Source organism: Branchiostoma lanceolatum, chromosome 1, assembly GCF_035083965.1.
Source record: "Branchiostoma lanceolatum isolate klBraLanc5 chromosome 1, klBraLanc5.hap2, whole genome shotgun sequence".
Lineage (NCBI taxonomy): Eukaryota > Metazoa > Chordata > Leptocardii > Amphioxiformes > Branchiostomatidae > Branchiostoma > Branchiostoma lanceolatum.
In genome coordinates, this window is record NC_089722.1 from 1,655,218 (window position 1) to 1,669,460 (window position 14,243).

Here is a 14,243-nt window from a genome sequence, read left to right on the forward strand (position 1 = left end):
GCTGTGATTCAGGGTTAGTCACCGTTTAGTTTAAGTGCCTATTCTGCAAGCAGAGGTGGATGGGGTGGGGTTCGGGGGGTTGGGGTGATATCGTGATCTTCTTATCATATGCCCCATTTTTGTTGTGAGCTCTCCCCACCAAGAAAAGAGACCCAGGGGTACCACCTGACAAAAAAACGGGGCATATGATAAGAAAGTCACAATTTTCCCCGACAACATCTGATTGGAGGGTATAAGTGTCCGCAGTCTTCTTCGTTGTGATATTAACTTGACGTTTGACAGATCTAGATCTGTACCTTTAGATGAACCAAGCATATCGATAGTTAAGAATCTTGTGTATTATTCACAATAAATAACAATTGCATGCAATAGTTTTCATAGGTCCCTTTCGTAACTTTTCCAGAGTAATAATGACTGGTTGCAGTACACTTCCCGCTGCTAGGCGGCGCTGCAGTGAGAAAAATGCGGTCCCAAACGTGGCTAAGTTTGTATCCCCTGATCACGGGTCACGACTGAGGTGTAGACGCACGGGTTTAAAGCTTTGTCTTTTAAATCAGTGAACTCTTCTTATTCATTTTGTAAAAATAACACTTTCTTTGTAATGTCAACATCGTTGGGTACAATAATACAAAGATTTCTGTCACCATTTCAAACGAGCTCACAAGAAAGCACGTTTTAGTACCGATATGTGCCGCCCAAGGCACAAACGCTTTAGTTACAGGCCAGGGCCAAGACGTAACGAATTGTTGAACTTGAACCTCACGTTCCTACAAGTGGGGCAGACGGTAGGTTACATGTTTTCAACATCAATGTCAAGAAAGCACGTGTCCGTAGAGACCAGGCTCTTGGATTTTTGTCCCGTGCGCATGTTGGAAGAGCTGGTATTGTAATCAGTGTAGCTGGCAATGATAGGAGAAGAAATATAACGTTTTTCTAGGCTCAGCAAAACACACAGTTGTGCATTGATGTTATTTGAAAGTGCCGACAGAGTCACGTTGAAGATTGTACGTGTATGTGGCGGCGTTTAGTTAAAACTGGCTACGAAAGAAAAAAAAAGTGTTTTGTTGTAAGCCAGAATACATGGTTGTCAAAGAGAATATGAGAAAGAAAGAGTATCTATAACGAAATGTCAAATGCCAAATTCTTGTATGTCCCCCCTTTCCCCACAACGTCCATAACATTAAGTGTGGCCCGACAGGGTAGGGTTTTACGTGTATTTGACGGCGTTTAGTTTAAACGTGCTAGGAAAGAAAAAAAGTGTTTTGTTGTAAGCCAGAATACATGGTTGTCAAAGAGATAATGAGAAAGAAAGAGTATCTATAACGAAATGTCAAAAGCTAAATCCTTGTATGTTCCCCCTTTTCTCACAGCAACCATAACATCAAGTGTGGTCTAGCAAAGATCAAGTACTAAATGAGATTGATGTCCCAGTGCAGGCTAGGTTTCTCTGAGACCGATCTCTGTATTCTGTTCTCCAAGACTACAACATAACATGTACATAGTGCCATGGCGTAGCTGTCACTAATCGTTACTAGAACGAGAAACTTCTGTTCTGTTTCTGGTTACAAGAATTCTACACAGTTGATTCTGTTACAAGCAACTTCCTTCCTGTTCATGTAGGACTTTAAGATAAGAGGATTACAAAGTAATGTATATACGTGGGTCTGTCTGTGATGTCCCTGGAACTTCACGTCAGGTCTTTAGTCGTACAGCCCCTGTCACACTTGTGCGTGTATACAAGCCCGCATGAGTTGCGTCTTAACATGTTTTTGGTCTAGATTAGGCTTATAGCCGAAGAAGTAATTTCCTTGGTTCTGTAACTAGGTTGCACAACGGTGGGTCAAAGTAGAAAACAACTTTCTCCCCGCAAACCTTACTAGTAGTAGAACCAACAAAATGTTAATGCGCAACTCACGCGCCCTTCAATATACGCACAAGTGTGACAGGGCCCTTAGGCAGTGTTGATGTCCCTGGAACTTCACGCCAGGTCTTTCGTCGTACGGTTGTCGTGCGTTCGTCGTACGGTTGTTGTGCGTTCGTCGTACGGTTGTTGTGCGTTCATCGCACGATCAAACTGAGGACATTAAATAGTCGTACATATGTCGTACGAAATTGAGCTACCGAAAAGGCTGTCTTTGAGTATTGTCAGTGGTTGGTTCTGTCACAGCCTGCTTGAAAATTCTACGACATCAAAATCGTGGGACAACCTGCGACGGATGTAGCTGCGCCGTTTGTATGAACTAACTTGGGGGCAACGTACACGTAATCCATGAAATTGATTAGTCTCTACCAGACTAAGCCGCGCCGGCTATAGGGAGAACATTTGCCGGGGGACTTTGGCCATGGAGGGTTTCATTCGCAGGCGCATATTTGACCCTCTCTCCGTAGCCGACTCCCTTCATACAATTGACTCTATTTGGCCAAGTTCTACTATTTTCCCAGCGACCCGCGGAGCCTGGTAGAGCCTAGAAATTGATGAACTATGCATAAGTGGTGCTTTTACTTATGAAATGTGAAGCTATCATAAACTGATATATCATTTCAAAGCCGAAGTTTGGATCCATATACAGTCGTATATTTCGGGGAGTCATATAATTTGCGCTGACAAATGGGCTATACAGATATGCGGAATCTACTGTACTTTTCAGATGAACATAATTCAACGAATCTCTGTAAAACAACTGTACAATTGATCCTTTGAATTGTTTAGCTATTAAAATGGTCATAAACTGAAGTATCATTTCAAAGCCGAAGTTTAAATCCATATCCACATGATTCAACGAATCTCTGTAAAACAAATGTACAAGGGCGTGGTTTTGGTCATATACATCAGTAGAACGTCTTATCATAACTCTTGGACCCTTATCGTTATCAGGCATCAGTTTGAACATGTACAGGAGCGCTTCAAACCATCTGTGCTCACCCTGTACCGCACCAGGGGACGGATCCACTTTCGTCCAAGGGGATTACACAATATCGAAACCACGGATTAGCGTCTCTTTATCAGAAGCGGTATGTTTGTATTGTAAAGTACATACACGTGTGGACTAAAGTATGTTTGATGTGTACGCACATTTCCTAACGGGAGTATGTACTAATATTTTGTAAGCGTCGATGGTATCTCTAGCAATATCACACTTTTCTTGCTGCACGATGTTTGGAACGGATTATTCTGTATATGTGTAACCCAACAAAATTAGCACCATGTACATTTTAGAATGTAGCATAACATTAGATGTAGCCCTTAATATCATTGTATTTTTCATCATTATTTGTGTTGTTTGTCCTTGCAATTAGCCCTCGGTCTATATTTGCAAACTTTGAATATACTCTAGTAGGGGTATATGTACTGTCGATACAGTTATGTTCGCGGTGCTTGAATTTCACATCACTAAGCATGGCAATGAGTTTTTAGTGTCTTTGAGTTGCAGCTATATGTGCAAAGGTTAGGTGTGACAGGTCGTTCAGTGTAATATAACCAGCTGCTGCCGCGCCGCGTGCCTGCGTAGTTGGTGTGTTACTCAAAAGACATTTATACAAGCTGTATAGATACAAAAGTTGGTGTATTATGCCGATGGGAGGTTTTACCGGCTATACAGATACAGATACAGAGTTTGCGGTTGAAACAACAGTAGTTGATATTGGAAGACACAACATAGAAGAACTTTATTGCACGACAATTGTAACGGGTACAATGCATGGCAATTTGTAGATACATAACAATCGACTGTTTCTAATATTTAACAATTTCAAAGAAATTATCTATAACAATGACAATGAACTTTATTGAATAACAATCGATCTAATAATGTGCATTCTAATGGCTTATATATATGCAAAATATCGCGAAAACCGCAAACTTAAAAAAAGACTTTACAGTAATGTATTTCTGGTTCCAATCATTTCACGCGGAGTAACCCACGCAGATCTGACAGCAGATACACACGTCTTAAGGGATCTCTCAGCTCCTTAAAGGATTTCTCCGCAATCTTAGCCTTGTAAGAATCGCCGTGGGAAGTAGTGTGTCGATTACCGGATTATCAACAAAATATGCTCATCACTTTAAAAAAAAATTTTTAGCCTAAAGTAAATTTGTATCTTGACTCTTGAGTATGCAAAAACGAGTCGTATTTGTTCCAATGTAAATTGAAAAGAATAGAATAGGACAAGTTTATAGTTGAAAGCGACACCTGAAAATGATATGCACCTTCGAGATGACTTGCTAGTGCTAGCTAAAGTCTCTCAGACACTTTAAGGCTTAGAAAAGTATGCCTTCTATGTGAGACTTTATATCTTTTCTTCATCAGGGCGTAACTAAAGCCAAGCATTCGTCAAGGCTTTCACGTAATTAGTTTTTGGGAACATTATCTGCCCTTTTATCTGCCGAAGACACTTTTCGGTATCCTTCAATTTTTTGCATGAGTTGCAGCATGCTCGCCTTGGGCAGCGATGGCGCCGAGACTCACTTTTCTCACGGTCCAGAATTTCACAAGATAAAGTTGAAGAAACACCAGGTTCTTAAGCCTATCTTAAAGACGTTAAGAATTGGAGATGTTTTAACGAGTTTGCTCGGTGCAAGGCAAAGAAACCCTTCCTAGGCACTCAGATAAGTTGGTGGGAGATCGGATGGTGACATAAAGCCGGCGGCCCCTTGTATGAGGGAGCTTCAGGCATAAGCCCCAAGCGTCAAACCTCTGCACGTAAAAGAAGCCAACACACTTATCGAGAAGAGTAGGGGTGACCCGGTGTGCTTGGCCCAAAACGTGAGCCGTAGCGAAGCCGCATTGCACGACTAGCTAACGAAAAAGCGTCATGCTTCGTTCTCAGTCTGAGGTTCGACCGCTTTACCTTTTATAGGTGGCTATGCTAGGAGATGATAGCTTGTCGCTTGAGCCAGCGGTCACTACGGAGGATGGTACTCAGGCTAAGAAGGAGATTGTGAACTCTGGTTTTGAAGACTTGTGTGTTGTATCTGAGAGGGAAACAAACACTTGTCAGGGATAAAGTTCCATACTTTTGCAGTTGCACTAGAAGAAGTTTGAGACTGTTTTTTTTGGACGTGTGTGAGAAATATTCAAAGGATACTGACATGTCATTCCTGAGGCCATCGGGTATACGTTGTCTGCGCTCACGTGGCCATGACGTCGGTGTTGTCCGCCATGAAAGTGAATACGAATTTGTATGTGTAATTCGTTGATGTCAGCATTTGTATGGCATTCAGTAGGCTCATTTCGTTTATGAAGCTTAGACCTCCAGGTACATGTATATACAATACAAAAATACAATTCAAACTCTACAACTGGATAAAATTCGGAGATTTAATTCCCGGACGTTTCGAGTGACATCCATCACTCTTCTACAGCCTCACTAAAATGAACAAGCAAAACGAATACAAGAATGACGCTGAAGAAGAGTGATGGATGTCATTCGAAACGTCCGGAATCAAATCTCCGAATTCTACCCAGTTGCAGAGTTTGAATCGTCTTTATAGTATTCTTAATTATTCGCTATTTTGCTGTCATTTCCTAACTGATGTATTTGTTTTGTCGATTCAGGAGGAAAGCCCACGCCCTCCAGAAAGAAGATCCGGTCATGGAAGAAGCGGCTGCTGAGACTACAGGGCTTCGGGAGCATGTTACTGCTGGACAGGAACAACAAGCCAATGGTAGGTGTCGCCTTTGCACTCACATGATCATGACATCACTGTCAACATTGTCCGCCATGTTAGATTGTTAAACATTGAGGTCAACGGGTATATTCGTAGGCCTTATTGTTCAAAATATGACTGCCGTGACTTCACACTATTGTGCACGTCACACTCGACAGTATTTCAGATACACGTGCATCATGATAACTTTTGAAGGACAGTCTAGTTCTCATGCCATCCTTGGTTCATTTGCTTTTGCTTAAAGGGTCGACTCGAGCTCGGACATGTTGTAAGGGATTGCATTCGTCATTTCGGATGGTGACGCAAAGCCGGCAGCCCCGTGTATGAGGGAGCTTCAGGCGTAAGCCTCAAGCGTCAGACCTCTGCACGTAAAAGAACCCAACACACTTATCGAGAAGAGTTGGGGCGACCCGGTGTGCTTGGCCAAAAACGCGAGCTGTAGCGAAGCCGCATTGCACTACCACTAGCTACTTGAAAAAGCATCATGCTTCACCTTAATTGAGGTTGACTGCTTTACTTTTTTTAAGTAAAAAAAAAAGGAAGCATCGCAATGATCGCACCAATATTTGTGGCTTTGAAACGTTCACATTTACAAAGAAGTGGTTGATCTTTTCTTCCAGTGATGATGTTTCCCCTTTGAACATCTTACACGATGGAATTTCTGTGGGTGGAATACCCAAATGTGAAAGAAACCTTTAGGCAAATACTAGTTCAGCTGATTTAAAATATTACTCATCCACCCAGAAGTAGGTGATGCAATACGTTGATGACGGTTAGACATCCAGGTACGCCAAAAATAGTTACTAAAGCAACTGGATACAATTTTGAAACAGTCAGACGTTTCAGACAGTATCCACTGTCTTTCGTCAGTGACTAACGATAGGACTGGAAAACCAGATTCTATACCAAAACTCTGAATAGACATGTTAATGAGATAATTTAAGATGTCTTGACGTAGTCTTCAAAAGAAGATTAATTCAAGACAAAGTTTATGCTAATAGTTAAATTAGCTACTGTTGTTTTAGTACAGTAACTAAATGTTGTTCGTCCGGGGGTGGGGGGGGGGAGAGGGGTGGTGGGCAGTGCATTATCGCAAGTGATCATAGGTGATGCAATGTGTGTCACTGGAGTTCAGCTGGTGTTTGAAGATTCTGAGCTGCCACGTTCGCAAGTCATCTTATACATGTGGGAAATTGATTTGGGTTTACGAGCAATTCTGGCAGGATTGGAGTTCTACCCAGGCAACATTTTACGGTACGCGGTTGCCAAAGCAAAAATTAAACGGGGTAAAGTTGGCTGCAAATCTTGTCATCATCCCATGTAGTCTAACTATTTGATCTTTGGGGTCTCACAGAAGATCTAGCAACCGGTTTTCTTCACACTTCTCAGTTCTCTGTTTTCCTTAATGTTTCACTTCTTCTTGGTAGTCCTTCGAGTCGAAGATGACTGTCAGCGTCTCTTACACAGGATGTGATCTCATGTGGCTTCTAAGTCCGAAACCTAGCGTCATGCATATCCAGTCTCTGACATTATCCTCCCATCTGTTCCGTTGCCTGCCCCTCTTTCTTCTTCCCTGGACGGTTCCTTGCATATCACAATCTTTTTGGTAGCTCAAATAGTTTAGGTAGTTTAAAGGAAAGTATTTCTTTCAGATTTACGAAGACACGCCCTGAAACTACATGGCAACGGTGTATACATCAACAGCTAAAACACTCATGAAATTTACCTCATTTTCTATCAGTGGAAACAAATATCGTCGTTTTTTTGTTTTGTTTTAGAAACGAATTTGAAATTGCCTGAACAACCTTTGACAAAGTTATATCGTTGACAAATGACACATGGATATACGAGACCACCCAGTGACGTGTTGTATGATCGGAGTATGAGGGTGGGTCATCTGTGTGGATCTCATTCCAGTCACTCCCTTGTCCTCCCCCTCATCTCAGCATCTTGTATTTGGGTTTGACATTTTCGGTATGCAGCGTGCCATTCTTTATCGTAACCATGGAAGGGACTGACCCATATAGTATTCAGACATTGGCAACCCTCTATATACTTATGCTCTTCTTGAAAAGACAAAGTCAAATTAGGAAGCGGCTATAAATCTATGAATACAAATGTATAAGCTGTAAGACAGATATGGATAATATTATTTGAAATGATTCAATTCTCACAAACATCGTATTACCAGTATATGACTGCATCACTGCCCACAGTATTTCTTTCTTGGCTTTCTTCCATTCTGCTTCCTTTTGGCACCGGCATGGCAACAGACAACGCCTTGTGTCCGCTTCACTGTGATTTTAAACTCTTGATGGTGCCAGTGCCAAGTTGGCCGTTAGACCCTCAGTGCGTAGGTGTCTATGGTTGTTACCTGAACCCTTTCCTCATTACTTCATCACGTCATGTCGGGTGATGTAAGTATTACCGCGGGATGAAGGGTGACGAGATGTCTCGTTTTCTCTTCAACACGATTCCAGGGGAGGGGGGGGGGGGGACCGATTGATTTTTTTCTTGGACAAACGTTGCTCAGAAAATGGTCTAGCTTGCTGTGGAGGACAGAAGAATGTGTATTTTTGAATCGGTTGAAGATTTGTGTCCTTTTTTTTCCTGTTTTGATATTTCATTGACTCCGAAATGATATGACCTTTTTTCTGATTGACTGGAATGACCCATTGGGACAGGGGTGACATCCTGGTGTCATACTAACCTTTCGGCTGTAGCTATTTGAAATCAAAGTTGATCCAACCTCTTTGTATCAAAACAGACCTGACAAATTCGACTTTGCAGTGGGGGTGAAGACATGTGTTCGTTATAGCTCGTTATACTGTCCATGTAAAAATTCCATTGTGATGTCTTGTCTTGGTCAGCAGGGCTGGTCCTTTGTAGTAGCCACAGGATAGTTAACTGAAATGTGTTCAAAATGAAGTGGTTGTTTTTCATGGTTGCACCGCGTGGCAGCATAGCCTGGGACATGGACAAACTCGACAATACTTAAGAGATTTGATACCACCCACAGTATCAGATTCCTCTTCCTACGACCTTCGCAATAAGTATAACCTTCAGTTGTTAAAGTGTACCACAACTCGCTTTAAGAAATCATTCATACCTTACGCTACGTATCATTGGAACAACCTTACCTTGGCAGATCGATCATTAAGTCTTCCTCATTTTAAGAAAACAATGATCAAATCTGTGCGCCCTGTATCTGTCCCATATTTCAACACTGGTCCTCGTTACACCTGCGCTCTTCTCACTCGTTTCCGTCTTGGTACTTTCAGTTTAAACTTCAATTTGTACACTCGCAACCTAGTTACCAGTCCTGCTTGTACCTGTGGCCATCCTTGTGAAAGTATTTCTCATTACTTCTTGTACTGCCCTAACTACACACAACACCGTTCCTTACTCTTCAGTAATTTAGAAAATCTGGTAGGTTCAGTCATAAATCTCAATAATCTCTCGGATGATGTTCTAATTCAATTACTGCTTACAGGCTTACCCTTCCTTTCGAATTCAAACAATGTCAAACTCTTACAGCATGTCCAACTTTTCATTATACAATCCAAAAGATTTGAGTAGTAAACCACCATCCTACCAGTCTTGTAGTACCTGTCCACATATTTATCTGTTTATTGATTTCAATTTTTCTTACATTTAATGATTTCTGTTATGTAGTTTATTTGAGATAATTTGTTGCTCTTATGCTTTGCATGTCCGCACCTGTTTTTTTGTCATTTTCAGTATTTGTAAAATTTGTTTTGTTATTCTGTAATGTATTCTGTCGATGACGACATGAAAATAAGCTGTAAGCTTGAGTCTGTCGTCATCATGTCTTGTATGTAAATGTTGCAATAAGAAAAAAAAAAAATAGCCTGGGTGCCATCCTATTTCTACCGGGGGCTCCTACACTCGCTACCCTTAAAAATATTTATAAGGGTAGCGAGTGTAGGAGCCCCCGGTAGAAATAGGATGGCACCCAGGCTAGTGGCAACACTCCAAGACACGCGTAAGACTACCAGATCCGCGAGCAGCCCATCCGCAACCCTGGAAGTCAACCTGAGTGGGTCGATTGGGCTGTACCACATTCTGTTTAAATCCATGTGGTATTTAGAATTTTTGAGCAGGCTGTGACAGAACCAACCGCTGACAAGGATCTAAGACAGCCTTATATTTCCCGCCGAATTTTGCACAACTATCCCAAAAATGCCCTACGTTTACAATCGCACGATGATCGTACCGTACGAACTTGACCGGGCTCCAATAGATTGACTAGTTCGTCTCACGAATAACCAGTATCTGTAACTCCTGTTGTCTGTTGTAGATATCTGATGAGAGATACCGTGTGCGTGTGCAGAGTAGTAGTTTACACGTTAACGCTAAGCAACACCGCGCACCCCAAACCACGCTTTAGTAGCTGTTATGTGTCTGTAATAGCTTCGGCTTATGAGTAGGGTTAGGGTTGTTGATTGGATTGTTTTAATTGTATACATCCCTGAGACCTTACATGAGTACAACAATCATGAAGAATAGTTAATAAATCCTTGTATAGAAAGTTTTTTTCCTAACGGTTTGAATAACGTTCATGGTAACCTCTAGACTATACAAACTCGCTAAAGCGTTCATTCGTATAAGGTGTGACGGATCAGAAGATTCCGGTTACTAGAGGATAGTGCGGTACCCTCTAGGCTTTGAGCTTACATACCCAACTGATCCCACAACACTCAAAGGCTTTTAGAATTGTCCTAGAAGACTGAAGCGCCTCATCAAAGGAAAACACTTGGCACCATTGTGTTCAAAAACATCTCCATTAGGGTCCATCACCTCCATCGAACACGTTGAGAACAGATGAGACTTATGTCACCGAAGAAGGTCTGCGTGTCTTTTCTTTGAGGCGTATACACAGCGAGCTGTTTTAATTCAATCGTAGCCTGTACACTTGATTTCGAATTCAGCGTTGTCGGTGTATTATTTGTGAAGCTTAATTGGTCGCTTTTAATTCTACGTAGCAGTTAGTTTCAGGATTCATCGTTAAGAGTGACAAATTCTTCGTATCGCGAAGTCGAACGCCAGATTTAAACGGTCACAACGGAACGCGCGGCTGTGTCGGTGTCCGCAGCATAGTTTCACAACTTGAGATACCTGAATCTATAGTGCATACAGGAGTGCGTTAATTTGCCGTTAAGCGTTGCCGGCCTTCCTATGTCTAATCCCATTGTCATCCCATACTACTACACCATATTGTATAAGATAGACTAGTACACCATATTGTAGAGGATAGACGGATTAGCCTAATAGAATGTTATCTATGTACCAGTGAATGCCATACTTTGTACCTTGTACAATTGTTGTGCAATAAAGTTATTATTATCTATCGTTAAGTGTTGCCGGCTCTCCTAAATTTATCATTAAAATGACCACCCTACCACCCCCCCCCCATGCAGACCCTCCCAAAAGCAACAGAAGAAACCTTCAGATTCCCTTTGCAATATATGTGACATCCAACATTCGTGAACAGGACCTCTCTGTGTAGAACTTAGCTGGAACTGTCTTTCAAGATATCAGATGGCAAACAAAATAACACCAAAGTCGTCAGTAGTGGAGTGTCCGTTGGTAGCCTGGAATCCAAACCTATTATAGCTCCCGAGTCTCTCTCCGCAAATTTTTGGTTGCTATTTGCGGAGAGAGACTCGGGAGCTATAAAAGGTTTGGATTCCAGGCTAGTCCGTTGGCGGATAGCCACTAAGGACCCTAATCATCCAGTTGGCACCACTTCTATTGCCATGTCAGTCTACCAAAAAAAACGTGAGGCCTGGCTAGCCTCCATACCGAGCCTTTTTGGGCTTAAAATACACTTTTTGCAGCCAGCCCACTGTCTGACTGATTGTTGTGGGCTGGCTGCAAAAAGTGTATTATAACTAATATAAGCCCCAAATAGGCCTAGTAAGTGCTATGGATGCTAAAGGATGGCAATGCCGTATCTACGAGACAATCTGAGACACTCCTTGTCCTATCGCGTTGCACATCATGAAACTGATACAACGAGATTCATCTGGCAACATGCCAGGTGATGAGGTCTTCAGAACTTGTAAGAGTGGTGCTAGGACTAGATGCCGTATGTTTCTGCCAGCTGGAAAGCGTTATGGTAATTTGAAGCACAATATCATACTTGCGATAAGACGTTTTTGAAATTCACAATCTGCGACAACATCATCCTAGCTTGTAAAGGTCCTTTACAAGCTTTCTGAGTTTTGCAACCACATTTTCACGCATAGCTTTAACGATTCTTGTTTAGCTGTTTTTTTGTTTTGCTTTGCCCAGCATGTTCTCGTGAGCATTACTGTATTGGATGTTCAAACGGTTAGTACATGCCTGGTTTCTTTCATCGTACGGTCACCGTACGATATCAAACTGAAGTCATTTTTGGAACAGTGCGTTTGTCGTAAGAACTTCAGCAGTCTTGCTATGGTAAAGGTTGTCTTAGATCCTTGTCGGCGGTTGGTTCTGCAGCCTGTTTGAATATCTTACGACATCATTGACTTACGACGACCTACGGCTTCTATTTTCTTTAATTATTACATAATACAAATGGTGTCATGATCTTTGGCTCTTCAATATATCAAAGCAACAGACAGACACGGAGTCCCTTTGATGACTCTTAATATCTCGAGGATCCTGCAACATTTACATAAAACAGGCATTTTCTAATCTACCGCGGATTGATAGGGGCAGTGCGTTCAAAGCGGATATGCCTGCTCACGAACTGTAACCATTAGCTTTCAACTGGTGGTCACGCTTGATTGTAATCTACCGGGGAAACCCTTGCGGAAAACGTAGTGTCCGCACACAGGAGCGACAAATGAGCCTAATGCATATGGTATGTGGTGCATATGGTGCCCTAGCTGTCAAAAATGATATTTGGTTAATGCATGTGTAACGTTACATGTATGGACAGACGCAAAGATAGCGTAAATGTAATATTCAAACACACTACTACCTAAAGAAAGTACATGAGTGACAGAACAGAAACGTAACGCATGATGTAAGAGTGCTTTAAAGAGCGGAGTTGGAGCACTGAAACGGCCAGATAATTATTTCTCCAGAATTATGACATTCTTTCTAAAAGCGTTGCAGATTTTACGGACTACTAAGTCTTAGATGAAATTATGATCCATCCAGAATTAACATTATGACAACGTTCTTGCCTATAAAACGGACATGGATAACCCTGGATTTAAGTAGATCTATTACATTTTTTGTATCGATGGTCACTTTTCGAAATCTTGCGGTTACTGGAGTCATTGAGGTCAATCATAATCACAAGTTCAGCTCTATGTACTGAACTATTCTACTCTAGCTGGGCAAGCATTAACCTTTACAACACTGAAGTAGCCTTTTGGCTATCAATGTTCTATTAGTTACATGGTTAGTCAGCAGGGAGAAGGTTAAAGAGGCGGTTGTTTTACACATACACCATGGGAAAGGGATGAAAATACGTCTTGATTTACAAGATGATAAAATACAAACTTGTTAAGACCCTCCGCAAGCCGGAATCACGTACAGTGGTGCGGTAAACCGCAGTCACATCTGAACCTTGTACATTCACCGAGATTGGCAACGATTAGCGAAACATGACCAAACGATTATGAAAACAATGAGTACATTTTTTAACTTAACAGACTTACAGAATGATTTTACATCTGATTTGTTAAGTTACATACTGTAAATGCAGAAATGATGGCGGTGTTTTTTTGTTCACGATTTTCGCGGCAAACTCTTTGCATCGAACTTAAAACCACCGCGAAACGTTTTGCCCACCTATGACTGTAGCGCTACTATTGTTTCAAACGCGAACTTAAAACCACCGTAAACACACCATTTTCTCCTTACCGCGAAATAAAAAACATGCAAACTTAAATGCATTTACAGTACTTAGATATAGAAAATCATTTGAATACCCCTTTCCCCCACCTCGAAAAGGAATATCCTTCAGACAAAATTAGATCCCTATTGAAGCCGCCATTTGCGGTGTGGATCAACGGAAACAACTGCTTTCCACATGATGAAACAATGACTGCTAATGCCACACATGTGTGAGTAGAGATAGGGGCACGGCACGACTCTAAAAGAGGGAGCCGACAGAAGAGCACACGGCTTTGTCCTTGACAGAGACACGGGGTACACCATATTGTACCCATATTGTAAGTGCAGAAATGTTTTTCGTGGTGACCGTTTCACCGCGAACTTAAAACCACCGCGAACATTTTTGTCCAATACTGTAGCAGTATGCGACTATAGCGCTGCCGCGAACATAAAACCACCGCGAACACTCCATTTTCCCCTTAGCGCGAAATAAAAACCACGCGAACTTAACTGCATTTACAGTATGAAACCAAACCCTCACCCCATGCCCTCCGCACTACGGAAAGAGATATATGGACTTGTGGTCACTTCATAAACGCCGTGCTAAGTGTTTGAGCTAAAAAATGACCTTCCGGTTGTTGACTTTAAAACCGATGTGCCAAGTGCAAGGTCATATTTTAGCATCATGCTCTCCCCACTACGAAAAGAAACAAAG

The 14,243-nt window shown here is 41.8% G+C and overlaps 1 protein-coding gene across 1 annotated transcript in view; it reads left to right on the top strand.

Moving 5' to 3' along the window:
* LOC136425120 (uncharacterized) overlaps positions 1–14,243 on the top strand; it is a 78,587-nt gene that overhangs the window by 21,277 nt on the left and 43,067 nt on the right. The window contains exon 3 of the mRNA XM_066413921.1: positions 5,556–5,665. Within this exon, the coding sequence (XP_066270018.1) occupies positions 5,556–5,665 (110 nt within the window). The remainder of the gene's footprint in view (positions 1–5,555; positions 5,666–14,243) is intronic.